The sequence below is a fragment of the Rosa rugosa genome, chromosome 3 (assembly GCF_958449725.1).
Source record: "Rosa rugosa chromosome 3, drRosRugo1.1, whole genome shotgun sequence".
Classification (NCBI taxonomy): domain Eukaryota; kingdom Viridiplantae; phylum Streptophyta; class Magnoliopsida; order Rosales; family Rosaceae; genus Rosa; species Rosa rugosa.
Genome location: NC_084822.1, coordinates 15,018,101 through 15,035,381, shown reverse-complemented (window position 1 = coordinate 15,035,381; position 17,281 = coordinate 15,018,101). Strand labels below are relative to the sequence as shown.

General features: G+C 38.3%; 2 protein-coding genes across 2 annotated transcripts; both read left to right on the top strand.

The window, feature by feature from the left end:
- The first annotated feature begins 3,249 nt into the window (after positions 1–3,249).
- LOC133736780 (pseudouridine kinase) lies at positions 3,250–9,133 on the top strand. The gene is made up of 9 exons (XM_062164380.1): positions 3,250–3,399; positions 3,502–3,630; positions 3,946–4,048; positions 5,737–5,784; positions 6,716–6,813; positions 6,937–7,051; positions 7,183–7,265; positions 7,546–8,110; positions 8,675–9,133. Exons 1-9 carry the CDS (start codon positions 3,316–3,318, stop codon positions 8,731–8,733), a joined length of 1,284 nt encoding a protein of 427 aa, XP_062020364.1. The 5' UTR covers positions 3,250–3,315; the 3' UTR covers positions 8,734–9,133.
- Positions 9,134–9,561: 428 nt separating this feature from the next.
- Positions 9,562–14,504, top strand: LOC133736782 (26S proteasome non-ATPase regulatory subunit 14 homolog). The gene is made up of 6 exons (XM_062164382.1): positions 9,562–9,771; positions 9,936–10,113; positions 12,443–12,524; positions 13,137–13,313; positions 13,396–13,563; positions 14,126–14,504. Exons 1-6 carry the CDS (start codon positions 9,630–9,632, stop codon positions 14,315–14,317), a joined length of 939 nt encoding a protein of 312 aa, XP_062020366.1. The 5' UTR covers positions 9,562–9,629; the 3' UTR covers positions 14,318–14,504.
- The last annotated feature ends 2,777 nt before the right edge of the window (positions 14,505–17,281 follow it).

Genomic DNA, 17,281 nt, shown 5'->3' with positions numbered 1-17,281 from the left:
ACCCAATTGTACTGAGACATTTTGTAATTAAAAACAGGTGGTTAAGTTGGGACAGTATAGGTATAATGGTGGGCCACGGGCCATGCTTGTCGCTATTTAACATGGTATCAGAGCGAGTCCCTCTCCAATTGCGTCTCCAATTGTCTTGGGCCCGAATTGGGGTCCCTTATATTGCCATCGGAATATTCTGATTGGATTGTTACCAAGTGTCCAATGTGGGTCTTAGATTGTTTTATTGACCAAGTATCCAATATGAGACTTGTGTCCCAATTTCCAATGTGGGAATTGAATTATTAATTAATTGAGCCCGAATTGGGGTCCCTTATATTGCCATCGGACGTTGCTATGGGCATGTGTTTGTCTAAAATTCAGAGATAGCTTTTCCCCTGCTATATTATTGGATAGGAAAGTGGTTGTAGTTCAGCTTAACGTGTTCCTGGTTCTTTTCACTTAAACATTTTTTAAGTTGTTATTAAAACTTGCGTATCATCACTGATAGACACACTTGCATTAATTAGGGACGAAGATGTACGCATCGATCCCGAATTTTCAAACAAAGCTGAGGAGTTAATTACAAAAGATCAGCTGGCAGTTAATTACAAAAGATCTAGTAGTTAATTATCACATCTCATTCCTTCAATAGCATATTTATACATGAAAACAACACAGAAATAAAATATAGCAATAACAACAGCAGCAAGCAAGCAACAACGTATGAAGCTCAAACTCAATCTTTCAGAGACTGATCGATAAATCATGTCAAACTTGACCAAATTCAAGTCCCCATCTCCTTCAACTAGTTTGTCAAGTTAAATGACCAATAGAATCGAAACATCTCAGTTCTGGCAGGTTTTGGCTGTTAACCAGATTACATGGCTATTCCTGGTGCAGTGGTGCTTGTAATTAAGAGTGGTCAAGAAAGAACTGGGTGTCTTTTCCAAACCCGGGTCCAAATACGTGCATATTTTTCTTCAATAATTTTCTTTAGGTCGGCCACGTGCTTGTGAGAGTTTGAAAAATTGGCACTGCATGGGCATCTTGGTCCTGCAAACGTGCATTGAAACTTCGTCTTCTATCAACTCTGGAACACTTTGAGAAGATCGAAGAGAAATCAGTAACTACTGACTACTCACCACTATATTTCGTTATCGGACGTCGACTTGCTGTAGTTTGAGTAATTCAGTTATTGATTTGGACAAGCTTTTGAGTGAAAGAATGAAATAGAATATAAGTCCTTAATCTTTCGATGAATTGTACGACAGTCACACATACAACATTGAACACAACTAATTAATAAATAAATAGGTCAAATTAGGGTTGTGCAACCGCAATAGACAAAATTAACTAGTTTTTAGGTATATTTGCTACCTAAATGATCAAAGACAAAATGGACGTTCTTTTGAGTTTGAGTGATCATTTCTGTTTTTTGGCCCATCTTCTGATCATTAATGTATAATGTTTAAGTATCTTACTCCAAAGCATCTATATTTTTCATGTTGTACACAAAGTGATGACTGATGAAGGGAGTTATTGACGTATTTTCATTATTCATTTGTTGCTATCGACGCTCTGAATGGAATCAAAACAGATAAGTAGTTTTCCTAGTCTATTGTGATAAAACCATTTGGGGGGAGGGGACCTTCCTCAATCCAAATCAAAGGCCCCATCCATTCACCACCGCAAAAACCCCTCACTATGCTGGAAGTAGGAACGTCCCCGCTACAAACTGTTTACAACACACAATCACCACCATCATCTCCTGAGTCGCTACTCGCTAAAGCCACGACTTCACACCCATTGTGCACCACAAATGCAGACGAGGAAGATAAGCGTGAAAGTGAATCTAGGTTTTTATCTAGCAGCAGAATGTCGTTGAGATCAATCACTGTGGCAAAATCCTTCAAGTATGACCTCCATTGCTGTCGTAACATCTACAACCAGAAATTGGTTCTTCAACTAACTAAAGATGATCGCCACATGCAAGGACAAGAAAAATGACAAATGCCGTCTCCAAATGCAACACTATTGAGATTCTGGTCGATGTTGTGCCTTGAGCATCTGTAAATGAAAGCTTGAATTGCAACGTACCATTGGTAGAGATGAGAGGGGCCAGGATGCCTTAATAAAACTCTCGGATATCTAAGTTAGTGTTTGCACTAGTTGAATTAAGCAAATTAGAAACTGATCAAGTGTTTAATTACCTGACCAATTTGACCTCCTAATGTATACTTGAGTTCGCTTGAAAATGTTGGTGGTCGGTTAGGGCACAATCCCACCTATCTAAAGTTGGGGCATAAGAGCAACTCCAACAGCTTCCCTATAATTTTTGTATAATAGGGAAGTAAAAGTCAAAACTTTAGCATCTTTTTCTTCTCAAACTCCAACAGATTCCCTATTTTACAGCAATCTCTAAAATCTCCATATTATTTCTTAAAATTTTAGAGATTGCTATATATATAAAGAATTTGGTTTTCTTTTTCCTCACTTACTCTAAAATAAGGATAGTTATAGGGAATCTGTTGGAGCGAAAGATGCTCATTTTTCCCTAAAGTAGAGAAAAATCAAAATATGGGGAAGCTGTTGGAGTTGCTCTAAGTCACTCTGAGCTCTTAATTTTCCGCATGATCACTTCTCCTACCATTATTATTTTTAAGTTTTGTTCTAACATTAATTTTTTATTATTTAATTTTTTTAAAAAAGCCACTTATTTTGAAAGGAAAAAAGAAATGTCATTTGACATTCGTGGATTGCGCTAACTGGTTCAAATGTTCAATATTACCTCCTCTCTCCAATTGTGGAGGTCCTAAGTTGAATAGGGCGCATCTCTCATGTTTGTAGTAGTTTAGAGAGCCGCATTTCAAAATGGGGCTCCGATTGTGGGCTCAAAGTCCTTAGCCCATTTTAATTCCCTTTTTTTTTTTTTTAAATTTATATTTCTGAGCTGCTACATTTCTATTGTCTTTAAAGTGATTCTTACAAACCAATAACTTAAAAGGTCTTGCAGTTTCGAGTTGACTAGTTATCAGGATGTCCTATGTGACGTGTTGGTTTCTCGTTGGTTCGAGATCATGGCACTGTAGGACCACCCCTACGGAATGCCACAGAAAACTTGGTATCATGAACACTCATGGATTGTCAAACGACTCTTTTTTCTTTTTTTCTTCCCTCTCTTTTGGGTCATGAATAATTTATGAAAAGTGGGCAGGAAACAATACAAACAGGCCGGGTCAAAGCCCAAACCTGAAAACTGTGATTACAAAGGAAGCGGGTTTTTCAAAGACGGTCTTCAGTAGTCCTACTTGCTAAACAACGGTAATGGAGAGCAGTGCACAGAGGCGATTGGATTCAATTACCCGCCACCTCCTTCTGCCAATTCAATCCAATCATGGCCTTCAAAAGGTAAACTACTCACAGTTGAATCGATATTTGATTCATTCACAGTCTCTGTTTGTTGTACTCGTCAATCTAAAATTTTGAAATTGATAAATTGGTGACTGCAAGGTGGTGTTATCAAGTAATGGGGGATTGAAGCATGAAGAGGCAGAGCCAGTGGTGATAGGGGGTATGGTGTTGGACATTCATGCCACTCCTTCTTTCCCTGCAAATCCCAGAACCACTACTCCAGGCAAGGTATTCACTTCTCCACTACTTTTTTTTATTTTGATGAATTTTTTCCATTATACGAAGTTTTGATTTTTATGTCAAATTGGAGATTCCAAATAGTATATCCAGCATTGCTATCATTGTTGTTAGTTGATTGGTATGTGAGATTCCAGTTTGTTGAATCTCTAATTCCTTTAGAATATAAATTGACCTAAGCGTTACTTTCACTGCACTTGTTCGGGTGTTTTTAAATGATGAAATTATAGGAACCCGGAGCCAGTGAGTTCTTGAAATGATGAATAATTACTTGATAGTTGATACTTATCGTAATTGTCTATCCAGGTGAGCTATGTATTAGGAGGGGTGGCAAGGAATGTTGCCGAGTGCATGGCCAAGCTGGGAGCAAAACCCTTCATGATTAGTGCCTTGGGGCTTGACATGGCAGGTGATTTTGTGACCTTTCTGCATTTAGCATTACAATCAATAGTATTCTGACCTCTTCAAGAGTCAAGATGGTCTCATCATCGAAATAGGAGCTTGTGACTTCATAATAATTATCTGGATAGAATGTGTAATGAGGAATTTCTGGTTGGAAGGGGTGTTAGTGGTGAAAAGGATCATTTATTCAAGTGCTTATGTGGTCTCACTAGTTAATGAAAGAAGAAAGAAGCTTTGCTTTGGAAATGGCTGCGACGTCTCTGTGAAGAGATAGATGTCCGCTGGTAGGCTGTCATCAAAAGTAAGTATAGAACTATAGACTACATGAAAATTGATGGGGATGGGAAATGGGGATAAGTGAGGGTTTGGGAACAGTGTGGTGGGGGAAACAGCCTTATCTGACCGTTTTTCTCGTTTATACAGATTTTTTTTTTTTTTTTTTGCATTTCAGAATGCCTTCATTGCTATTTGTCAAATCCTTCTTCTTACTTGTTCACTTAGAAGATATAATGCATTACATCTAGGCTGGTTTGAAGAGTGCGGAAGTTGGAGCGTACATATATTGTGGTATTTAAAGTAATTAATGGATAACTCTTCTCCTAAGGTCTGAGCTCTAGCTGGTATCATTGCTCAGGGGAGGATACATACTTATGATATGGTTCAGAGGAGATGACCTTCTTGGTGTCGCTATTGGTGTGTGATGTGTAAAAAGGCTGCTGAAATTGCAGTTCATATTCACCTTCATCTCCCCATTGCAATGGCCTTTTGGTAGAAATTATGTATGGATGCTAATGTAAGATGGGATATTCCAGCCTGTTGCAGGTTTTAGTGTGAGAGGTATAAGTTATTTGGAGGAGGAAGAGGGGAATGGTGCTAGAGGGATGGATGTGCTGTGTTGGTAACTTTTTGGTGGTGTGAAGAAATAGGACTTTGAGGGAGGAGCTAGGAGTCAGAGGTGGATCACTTGTGGGATGGTAGATATCTGGCGTCGCTTTTGGGCATGTGTATATAATTCAGAGATTGCTCTTCCCTTGCTATATTATCAGATGGGAAGGCTATTGTAGTCCAGCTTAATGTGTTCCTGGTTCTTTTCAATTAAAACCCCTTTTTTTCTTTTTTTCTTTTTCTTAGTTGTTTTCCTTTTAAGTTTTTTAGATTGTCAGTGGACACCTTGTCCCCTATTGTGTATTTTCCTTCTTTATGCTACTAAAAGTTTTGTTTCTCATATATGAGTACAACAACTATTTGGATGCTTAATTATCAAATATGAAAGGTTGCATTTAGGGCTGCATTACTTTTATGACTTAACTTGTTTGGTTAATCAAAATGCATGGATGCGAGGTTTCCGGTAAACTGAGAAGTGATGTATCTGAGTTGGAGCCCTCATTGTAATCATCCTTGTAAATTACAAAGAACTACATATTCTATGCATATAAATCCTACATGCCTTTATCAGTCCATTATATCTGTCTGACAAAAATCATGTAGAAATGCATATAGCTACTTGTACTAAGGTGAAAATCGGGACCTGATTGTGAATTTTGTATAAATGTCTCCCATAAACCTTATTTCACGGATTAAATAACATCTCTAACTCAGACAGGCTTAACCAGTACGTTCCGACTCTTTTTCAAATATGTTAATCTAAAGTATTTGTAGAAGTGAAACTGACAGATTCTGTTTATTTGTAACTAGGAAACTTATTATTGGAGCACTGGGAGTCTGCTGGGCTATCAACCGAAGGTCAGTTATTATATTTATTTATATTTGAACAAAGTTTGACAATATTTGTAAGGTGAGAGCCAACTCAATAACTTTTTACATATGTCTAAATCTGTTCAAGTACCAAACTGATTGAGATTTACTTATTTATTGCTTCCTGAGTCCTATTGAATCATTATAGTTTACTGTTTTAAGAGAAATGCTGGCAGCTTGGATGTCTCATGGTTGGGTTAGCATCTTGTAAATTCTGTTTGTTGCCCTAGCAGAGTTATTAATTTGGGTGTCCAGTGTAAATGATTTAGTCATCCAACTATGATATTTCCAAAGAATATAAAACTTTCTATAACCTGTGTATTCTGTTGAAAATACCAATAAAAAGTATACTGATTGAAGTGATAAAATAATTCATGAAGAGTAGTAAATCTTAGGGATAATGTTTTTGGATTCTGGATTGCATGTGATGTTCTTGAGAACCCGCCAAATTAAAGCCCTAATCTCGACAATCATGTGATTCTGGATTACATGTACATCGCCCGATTTCAATAGGAGAATACTTAAAACTTAAAAGTCTTCGTAAGGCTGAGAAAACATTTCTTTTTTGACATTGCCTACAGGGGGCCTTATTTGTATTGAAGCTTCATTTTTTAATTGATATCCCCCAAAACATTCTGATGTATGTATATTAATGTATGTCAGATATACTCTACCATTGAACTTTATTTCTTTCCTTCATCTTCAAATGGTTTAAAACATGTTTGCAGGAGTGTCTATTAGTTGTGATTATGGTTGGGAGTAATTTCGAAAACACTGATTTGTAGACATCGGCTCTCTGGCATGAATATTCTGTTTTAATTGTATCTCCTAAAGTATTCCTTTCCCTCATCTTCCAATGGTTGAAAACATGGTTTATTGTTCATATTAGTTTATTTACATGTGATTATGTATGGAGTAGGAATTTGGAAGCACCAAAATATCGAGACTGCTGTTGTTTGTAGCGTACTTGATACCAGTGGGGAGTTGGCAACTGCTGTTGCAAGTGTAGAATCTATTGTAAGTCTGTGATAGAAGTAATGGTGTTTCTTTTTTTATGAGAGTGGGTTGAAATTAAAAACTTAAACAAAGCAGAATGAAATCTTTAGAACCATTATTTGCTTACATGATGGCTTGACACAGGAAAAATTTCTAACACCTGAGTGGATTGAGCGGTTCAGATGCAATATACGTTCTGCTACAGTGGTCATGGTTGATGCAAACTTGAACCCTTCTGCTCTAAGGTCTTCTTGCCAATGTAATTCTTGCATTTTAATATAGATCTCTCTCTCTCTCTCTCTCTCATATTAAATATATATGTCATTGAGTTCTAGACTTAGTTTTACATTTTTCTTTTTCTTATCTATTTATTTATTTAGTTTTTTACAGTGGCAGCAGAATCTAAAATTCCTGTGTGGTTTGAGCCGGTTTCGGTAGAAAAATCAAGAAGAATCAATTCAGTTGTCAAGTATGTGAGTGTTTTGCTCTTGCACCTTTTTTCACATGACTATTACAGAGGTTTCTGATTTTGGGGTTCTGGGTTATATGGGTTAAATTTCTCGGCATCTTTTATTACACGTGCAACACTACTTTTAATAAAGACACTACTGTAACTATAACAATTAAGAGTAGTTATTATTCCGAATGCTGGTGCTCATAGTTTTCTTTTGTTTTAGCTGAATACCTATATATATGGTCTTTTCGTTTTTCTTTTCCTTCCTTCTGCAGCTAACATACTGAGTTTCTGTACAGATAAGTTTTGCTTCTCCCAATGAAGATGAACTTGTTGCTATGGCAAATACTTTATCTGGTGGTAATGTGTTTTGTCCAATTGAAAGGGAAAGTAGCACAAGTAAACGTTCAAACGAAAAGTTGTTTCATATGCTGAAACCTGCCATTTGGGTTCTGCTAGAGAATGGCATCAAAATAGTTATTGTGACACTTGGTTCAGATGGAGTGTTCTTATGCTCTAAAGGAGGGCCGAACTTGATGAGAGTTGGTTGCGATGGAATCAAACCATGTAACCCGAATGAAATATTTTTCAATACTATGACTGCAAGTTGTCCTCCAAAACCATTTTCGAGTCTTCAGGATTCTGAGAGAAGCTCTTTTCTGTTTGCTGTGCATTTTCCTGCGCTTCCTGCATCAGTGGTTAGGCTTACAGGGGCTGGTGATTGTCTGGTTGGGGGAACAATTTCTTCTCTTTGTGCGGGCTTAGATATCATGCAAAGTGTAGCAGTTGGTATTGCAGCTTCCAAAGCTGCAGTTGAGTCAAAGACCAATGTCCCTTCCGCATTTAATTTGGCTGCAATTGCAGGTTTGCATTTGAATATTTATTTTGCAAAAAGAAAGATAAATTGATACGTACTAGTAAATAATTGATAAAAAGGAAATAGAACGAGTATGAAAATAGGTTGGAGTCATTTTCGCCCTACTATCTGTACACTTTACTTAATAGCTCAATCCCTTATTGTAGAATTTCAAGTTATCATCAAACCAGTGAGCACACAACTTTATGTCTCATTTACATAAGTCGAACCAATTTTATGTACCCATATTTCAACGGTATTTAAATACTTATTGTTTCTGGATACATGTTTGTAGTTGAGGCTCCTGTCATTATCTCAGGATGTTCTCTCTATGTCATTTATTTGGGGTTTAGGTCTCATGTCCCCCCCCCCATGTATTCCGCTGTTTCACTAATCAAGGCTTGAGGGCAGCCGCACCGGCCCTTATTTAAAAAAAAAAAAAAAAAAAAAAACTTATTGTTTTGCTCTTATGTATTTAGCATCAAGTCAGTAACACATTTTACTCACCTAAGACAAGCCCTACAGGCCTAGTGCTGGATGTACTGATTGTTGTGCTATTCTTTTCTATGCAGATGATGCAAGGTCGGTATACTCAGCTGCTGAAGTTGTATTCCATCAATCAATGCTGTGAAACGGTGGAATTGAGATTTTTCTTTTCATGCCAGTTATTGAACCTCTACATCCGTTGTAAATGTAAATTTCTGTCTGAATAATAAAATTGCATAGGGTAGTTGTTTACTATTGTTGAGTTGGAAGACGGAGCATCCAAGCATGGCTAATGCTTGTAATGGAACTGGAGAACTCACTGAATCTCCTTTTGTCTATATTTCATGGATGTGCTTCTAAATTTGAAGCTCCATGAAAGGCTCCAAGTTTTAATTTTTACGAGCTTTTTACAGAAACTTGTGGTGTTGATCTTTGCGTTTTTGTTTGGAAACTGCTATAGGCACTAAAGTTGGCCTTGAGCTTCATTACAAGAGGTTGCCATAATTATACGGTCCGTGTATGGACTATGGATATATTCTTCATCATGTGAAGTAGGGTTTCTTTTGAACTCTAATAGAATCCTTTTTTGGGTCTCACTGGATTCCAGGTTGCCATTTCAATCTTTGAAAGTTGAAAATGTTCATGGTATCTGCACTATATCCAACAAAAAGAATGTGACCCTTAAAAATTTAGCTACAAAATGCGAAATTGAATTATAGAGATTACATTCACAATAGTTCTTTACTTTTCTTCCGAATCTGCATGTCATTCAAATGTACTTCTAAGTTTGTCGTATTTTGCATAATTTAAGGTCCAGTAATCTTTTTGCAATGTTACATTATCATCAATGAAATTTTGCTAAAAAACCAAGCAAAAAGAAATTTGTAATGCTTTCGCATGTAAAACGACACCGTATTACATAAAAGGCACCCACGTCAGCGAGTATTGAATTGAAATACCCCAGAGTTCTAATTTACGATCTGATAGGAAACACACCAAGCACGCAAACTGAAACAGAGAGAGAAAGAGCGAGAGCATAGCATGTCAGGTATGGAGAGGCTGCAGAGAATGTTCGCCGGTGCCGGAGGAGCTTTGGGCCACCCGCCGCCCGATTCCCCCACCCTCGATTCCTCCGAGCAGGTCTACATCTCCTCCTTGGCGCTCCTCAAAATGCTCAAGCACGGTAACTCTACGCTTTATTGATTTTTCAACTTCGGATTCATGCACGGACTTCAAAAAACCCTAAACTAGGCTCCTATGTTCATCGAAATATGCCGATACATGTTATTGTTGGCTCATTTAGGTTAGTTTTTCTCACTAGTTCGTTTGGATTTGGATACTTAATAGGAAGAGCTGGGGTTCCTATGGAGGTCATGGGATTGATGCTGGGAGAGTTTGTGGATGAATACACTGTTCGTGTTGTTGACGTCTTTGCGATGCCGCAGAGTGGTACTGGTGTCAGTGTCGAAGCCGTCGATCATGTCTTCCAGACTAATATGCTTGATATGCTTAAGCAGACCGGACGGTATGTCTTCTTTCACTTTGAATTGTGGAAGATGAGTTTTTACAACTAGCATTGTTTTTCCAAATTTTAAGACATAGTTATGTGTGATTTGTGGATGGTGCATATGTGACATTCAGATTGCTTGCGGCAAATTAGACAAGTCCTTTAAGGATCTTGTGCGATTGAGTTTGCTAAAAGCAAGGGTAGATATATGAATTCATCTGCTACAAAATCATCGATCTTTCCTTTATTCTTATGCTGATAAACATAGGCTGCATAATGTGGAACTCTGTTCTATATGATACAGCAACCATAGTATGCTTAGAAGCTGCAGTATCGATAGGAAACAAAAGAAGCTGAAATCTCACATATCTCATGTGTACTGGAGGCAGCACAAGATTTGAGAAACAACCATTTTCTCCTGTTGTTACCTCTTGGAATATAGTAATTTCAAAATTCATTCATTCTAGTAGATACAAAACACTCGAGCCATCAATACAAAAATAAATTTATGTAGCATTTGTATATGCTCATGCCAGGCTGCTTGTGCTAAGTTTCTAGTTTAAATAACTTGAGGTAAACCCAAAAGTGCAGCCATGAGGTGACATACGATGATGCAAAACTCTGTCACTTTATAGTAGGAGGCACACATAAGAGCATAGAGTTTCTGTGGAAGATGGGGGTGAGGATGTGAATCAACTATGGTCTAGAGTTTGTTTATGGACATCTCTTTGGGCATTTTTCTTTTCAGAGTTTAGAGATTACTCTTTTCAGGCCATTCTTTATAATTGGAATTGCTGTTTGTTTGTCTTCCTTGTTCTTCTTCTTTTGTCAGTCCATTTGACTCCTTGTCTTCTGTGTTGTATTTTCTTTGGTTTGTGAATAAAGATTGTTTCTTATTGAAAAAAGATAAGAGCATAAGTCTCTGTGCATGCATACAGTGTTTGTTTCATTTATGCATGCAGAACTTATGTTATATCTGTCCCGTATGGAATCCGATTAACGTGAATTTTACTGCATGCACAACATCATGTTGCATCTCTTTCTCGTATGAAACTCTTATTAGTGGGAATTGATGCATTCTCCAAGACTCCACGGCTTGAGAAGAAAGTTGTGAAATCTAAATTTGATTGAACTTTGTAGTCATCACTCAATGAAATTTTGCAAGTTCATGAAGAGCGCAAAGAACTTTTGTAATTATCCCAGTAACCTACATGGTGTCAACATAGAGTTTTGCAAGTTGTCCATTCATGTTGTAGTCACCTTCACCACCTAGACACTCCTATTCTTCCTTTCCCTCTGCCCGTACTTCCTATGGCACTGTTGATGAGGATGTTCTGCAATCATCACCTGCTCAACTGGACAGGATAGGCCTTCAGGAGGAGATGCCACAAGCCCTGGATCTATTATAGGCCTTTCAAGTAGATGCAGCCTCAATAGCTCCTAGCTGAATAGGCTAGCATTCTATTATCATATTGACCTTCCCAAAATCCTAAATAGATAAAGGGTCCCCATAGAAGCATGATAGCATTTTCTTTTGTTTATTTGATACACAGCAATTGCACATGGCTGCATTGCAGACCTGGTTTAGAAACTGGGGCCTTCTGCCGAACCCTACAATCTTGAGCAGTTAGATAGGTAGTTTGTTTAGGCAGTTCGAACCCCAGATGACATGGGAGCAAAGCATGGGCCTTCCCATTCTTTTTAATGAATCAGGCCGGCATCCAATAGATTGCTCAATTGGTGGCTGTCATTTCATAATCTATCTCCCCTGATTATTCTTCAACCTCTTGTTTAATTTGGATGGAACCTAGCACAACACTTGCAACAGAAACCATTAACGCAAAATAGGGTAGCGCCTCGATGTGGTATTGTAGAAAGTAAATTATAAATATCTAGACCTCAGAATTATGAATTGAGATTGAACAATATGAGAGGATTTACCTGGGAGAGAGTACTGCAATTATTGGTTTGGAACTCAGTTAGAGAGAAACAGGTTCTGCTGAATTGAGTGGAGCCGGTTTTGTTAATCTTCCCATCTCACAAATTAGCCGTCTCAGGTGGAGAGTAAAACATGTCTGATGACGCATATAGAAATCTTGGGCTGTTGTTATTATTATTCTTTTTTTTTTGGATAGCATGTAACTTTTATAAGTTCTGTTAGTGTCATAATTGAATACCAGCAACTTGCATGCACGGCTTGAAAGTATCAATTTCATTGAATCTTTTCATTCGGTAATTACCGATAATTGTTTCCTTTCATTCTGTGTTTTGCAATTTTGTTGATATAATGACCATATTGTGCACTTCTGCCCCATTTTAGTTAACATTCTTTTTGTTGGCACTGCAGACCAGAGATGGTAGTTGGGTGGTACCATTCGCATCCTGGATTTGGATGTTGGCTATCCGGTGTGGACATTAATACCCAGCAGGTTGTAATTTAACTCATCTTTTATTTCATTTAATACGACAGAAGTTTATTTTTCTTTTTGATATGGAAGAATCTGTAAGAATGGGTCATTTTTTTTTTTTGTTTTGTTTTTCTGAACTATTAATTTCTCCTGATGGTATATGTCATATGTAATCATGTTGGTTCCTGTGATGTCTTTGTTAACAAGAATATAATTGATGTTCATAGTTCTTTGGCTTCAGCTATTATATAGTCTTCTCCTTTGGCCCCCAAATTAGAAAACCTTGAGACCCAAAACAATATAGGTTGAGTTGTAAATCTTTACTTTTGAATGAAGGACAGTCACTGCTAACTATGCAGCCTTTGATGTATGTATCTAAATTTCCTATTTGTTTCTAGATGGTGTGTATATTTGTGTTCAACATTCTTTCGTTCATGTGTTTGTTACCGAAGATGAAGTCTATTTTGACCCTTCTTGATGGGTTTAATGCTTGACCTTCATTGACTATGATTGTTAATAGTTGGTTGGTTAACGTATCCCGAGAAGAGGGGGCCTTGAGTTGTCTCGGATGATTTTCATACTGCTACCTACATATTACATTATACTTTTCTTATACCCTTTAATCTTCTGTAGAGCTTTGAAGCTTTGAATCAACGGGCTGTAGCTGTAGTGGTGGATCCAATTCAGAGCGTGAAGGGGAAGGTAGTCATTGATGCATTCCGCCTTATCAACCCACAAACTATGATGCTTGGCCAAGAACCACGGCAGACCACATCCAATCTCGGGCATCTAAATAAGCCATCAATTCAAGTGAGTTGTTGACAAGCAACTTTTAGATCACATTTTTTAAAGCTACAGCATTTTGATGTCTTCTGTAATGTTCTCTCTTCAGGCCTTGATCCATGGGTTAAATCGTCATTATTACTCCATAGCAATTAATTATCGGAAGAATGAACTCGAGGAGAAAATGTTGCTTAACCTTCACAAGAAGAAATGGACAGATGGGCTGACACTAAAGCGATTTGACACTCATTCAAAAACAAATGAGCAAACAGTTCAGGTAATGGCTTTTTATAGCTAAGGTCATATTAGTTTGGAATCAATTTACTCTGTCGGCATTGGCTTTCTTTCTTGATTAGTTATTTGCCGATAATGTTTACTTGGAAAGGTGAGGAGTAGGTGTCAGCTTATAATAAAAGCACTTTTAGGTCCTCCCATGGGCTCGACAACCTTTCATAACCATTTTTGTGGGAGAATGCTCATTAGGAACTGCCTATGCAGCATATGCAACTATAAAAAGCGATTTTATTCGATGGGCAGGTTGAGATGTTTTCACTGTCCAAAAGCTAATTGATGATAGAATAAGAAGAGTGGTCTACTTAGTGTCGTTTGCATGGTTGCTTGTCCAAGTAATAAATAAAATAAACTGCCAGATTTTTCATTTTTGTTATTAAAAAAAAATATATAGATGAGGTTTTAATCATGTGTCATCTCCTGCTTCACTAGAATGACTGTTGGAGTGTTTCCAGCAAGCTTTAAATGCTAGCTGATTTTGATTAATGCATGGGTAAATGCTACATCGGTTTAAAGTTAGTGATTCTTTCGTCATTTGGGTTTTGCAGGAGATGTTAAATCTAGCTGTTAAATACAACAAGGCAGTGCAGGAGGAGGATGAGCTGCCACCAGAGAAGCTTGCAATTGCAAATGTGGGAAGACAAGATGCTAAGAAGCACCTCGAAGAGCATGTCTCCAACTTAATGTCCTCAAACATTGTCCAGACCTTGGGCACAATGCTTGATACTGTGGTGTTCTAGAGTTTAGTAAGCAAGTTTGCATAATCGAACCTTCACTACCAAGTTTCTATATCGTTGAAACAGTCTGGAGTTGTAAGGTTTTAGCCAAATTGGTACATGCATGAAAGATGCATCTTCGTGACGGTTTATTGTACTTGAAGTTCGTATTTCATGTCTCAGTTTGTTTGCTATTGTTGCAATTGGATTAGGGAGGATCTACAAGTCTTACTGAGAAATTAGAAAATTAAGCTCAGTTCGCATTCTCCATCTAATTTCATTAGATGACCTCATGCTCTTAATTTGTTGAACCTCCATAAAGGCTCAAAGGTGTCATCTGTAGTGGCTTTGTTCGAAATTGCCAGGGTTTGTTGCAAGGAGAATATAGGTCTTCGGTAGGCACATTATGTTTAATTTTCATAATTTAGAGATGTAGAGCTAGTCTATCTCTATATGAAATTAATCTACTTGATATCATATATTAATACACTAATGTCACGTAGATGAATCGTTTGGCGAAAATATGAAATTGGAAAGTATAAAAGTGCGTATTCTGTGCCAAAACGTTTTGAAAGTTTGCCATTCTCGAAGGCTCAAAGCACAGGAAATTCTTGTCCTAAATCGTATGTGAAGGCAATCTTTGAAAGAGGGCATTATACATCAAGTTCGTGCTATAAGAACTAGTTTGATATTCGGCATTTAAGCACCAAACACAGGCTTATTCAGGACTACGAAAAAGGAACCTGTTTTAAAAAAAAACTTTGACCTAGCCTCCTCTGCTAGGGTTTACTTTCTAGGGTTCTAGAAAGCAAGATCTGATCTACCATGGATATGGAGATACTTAGTTGGAATTGCCGAGGGATCTGCAATGACATGACAAAGAGGGCGCTGAAGGATTTAATTTCCCAGAATCATCCTCAAATTATTTTTCTTTGTGAGACGAAGATCAGCACTCTTGCTGATTTCCGTGAATTGCACCGGGCTGTTGGATTTCCACACTCAAAGGAGGTGTTGAGTGATGGTCTATCAGGAGGTTTGGTGATGTTCTGGAATGATGATGTACAAGCGAAGGTTTTGACTTTCTCTGCGCATCACATCGATTTGGAGATCGTAGGAGGTCCTGGAGATCCTCGTTGGAGGCTAACGGGATTCTATGGGTATGCTAGGACGATAGAAAGGGATCAGTCATGGCAACTGCTAAGGGATTTACGTGATCTCGATTCTCTACCTTGGGCTGTTATTGGGGATTTCAATGAAATCCTGAATAATGGAGAAAAGATTGATGGTCTGCTTCGATCGGAACAACAGATGCGTGGATTTCGCGAAGCTCTTGGATATGGTGACCTTCTTGATTTAGGGTTTCAGGGTGCTATGTCTACATGGTGGAATTCTGACACACAACTCCGGTTAGATCGTGCAGTTTGTACACCCTGTTGGTGGGATATTTACGGGCATGCACGAGTGCGTCATCTAGCGCCCAGTGATTCTGACCATGTACCGATACTCTTACAAGCCAGCTCTGTTCCTTTGGCCAAAAGACAACGAGTGCACCGGTTCAAATTCGAAGCTTACTGGCTTTAGCATAATGATTGTGACGAGGTTGTGAAGCAAGCATGGGCGACAGACGTGGCTGGAAGTCCTATGTACTGTGCAACCAAGAAGATTGAATTCACAAGGATACAACTTGATGATTGGCAGAAGAGAACCTTTAGGACTAGGCAACAACAGATGTTGGGAGTGCGTGCTCGTCTTGAGGAGTTACTAGATGTTCCTGTGTCGGTGGAGGTGCAGAATGAAAAGAAAGAGCTGATGAGCAAGTTGCAGAGGCTTCTTTCACAAGAAGAATCCTTTTGGAAGCAACGGTCCAAAGTGACATGGTTGAAGGAGGGGGATAGGAACACAAGCTTTTTTCATCGAAAGGCTGCTAATAGAAAGAGGAAAAACTTCATTCATGGCCTCTATGACGAGAATGGGAATTGGTGTGATGACGACGCAGGTCTGGAACAAGTTATCTCTACTTATTTTCGAAAGATGTTTACAGCTTCGAATATTGATGTTGAGGCAGTGAACGACACTTTAGCAGCTATACAGCCATGTGTAACACAGGCAATGAATGTATAATTGTGTGCTAATTATACACAGGAGGAGGTGAGGACTGCCTTGTTTCAAATGTATCCCACCAAATCCCCAGGACTGGATGGCATGCCTCCGCTCTTTTTTCAGCATTATTGGGACACTATTAGTGCAGACATTACTGAAGCAGTTCAGAGTTTTCTCCATTCAGGTCAACTTCTTCGTGAAATTAATTTTACTCATATCTGCTTAATTCCCAAAGTAGATAATCCGGAAAATATGTCAGATCTGAGGCCTATTGCGTTATGCAATGTTATTTACAAGATTTGTTCTAAGGTGATAGCCAACAGATTAAAGCTAATCTTACCAGAGGTGATTTCTCCATATCAAAGTGCTTTTGTTCCCGGCAGATTGATTACTGACAATATCCTTGTGGCTAATGAAACTGCTCACTTTGTTCATAATAAGAGGGAGGGTAATGAAGGTTTTATGGCCTTGAAGTTGGATCTAAGCAAGGCTTATGATCGCATGGAATGGAGCTTTTTGAGAAAAGTTCTAGATAGGTTTGGCTTTGCTCATTCATGGATTGATTTGGTGATGCAATGTATTAGTACTGTCCGGTATTCATTCTTAGTCCGTGGAAAGCCTCGGGGGCTTGTGATTCCTAGCAGGGGACTGAGACAAGCGGATCCTTTGTCTCCATATTTATTCTTAATTGGAGCAGAAGGTTTCTCTGCTTTATTGCGCCAGAAACAAGAGTTAGGCTTGCTCCAAGGTATTAAGGTTTGTGATGGAGCCCCTTCTGTAAATCATCTTTTATTCGCCGATGATAGTATGTTATATGCTCAAGCTTCTTTGGAAGATTGTTACCAGATTCAAGAAGTTCTTGAAACTTACGGGAGAGCCTCAGGACAA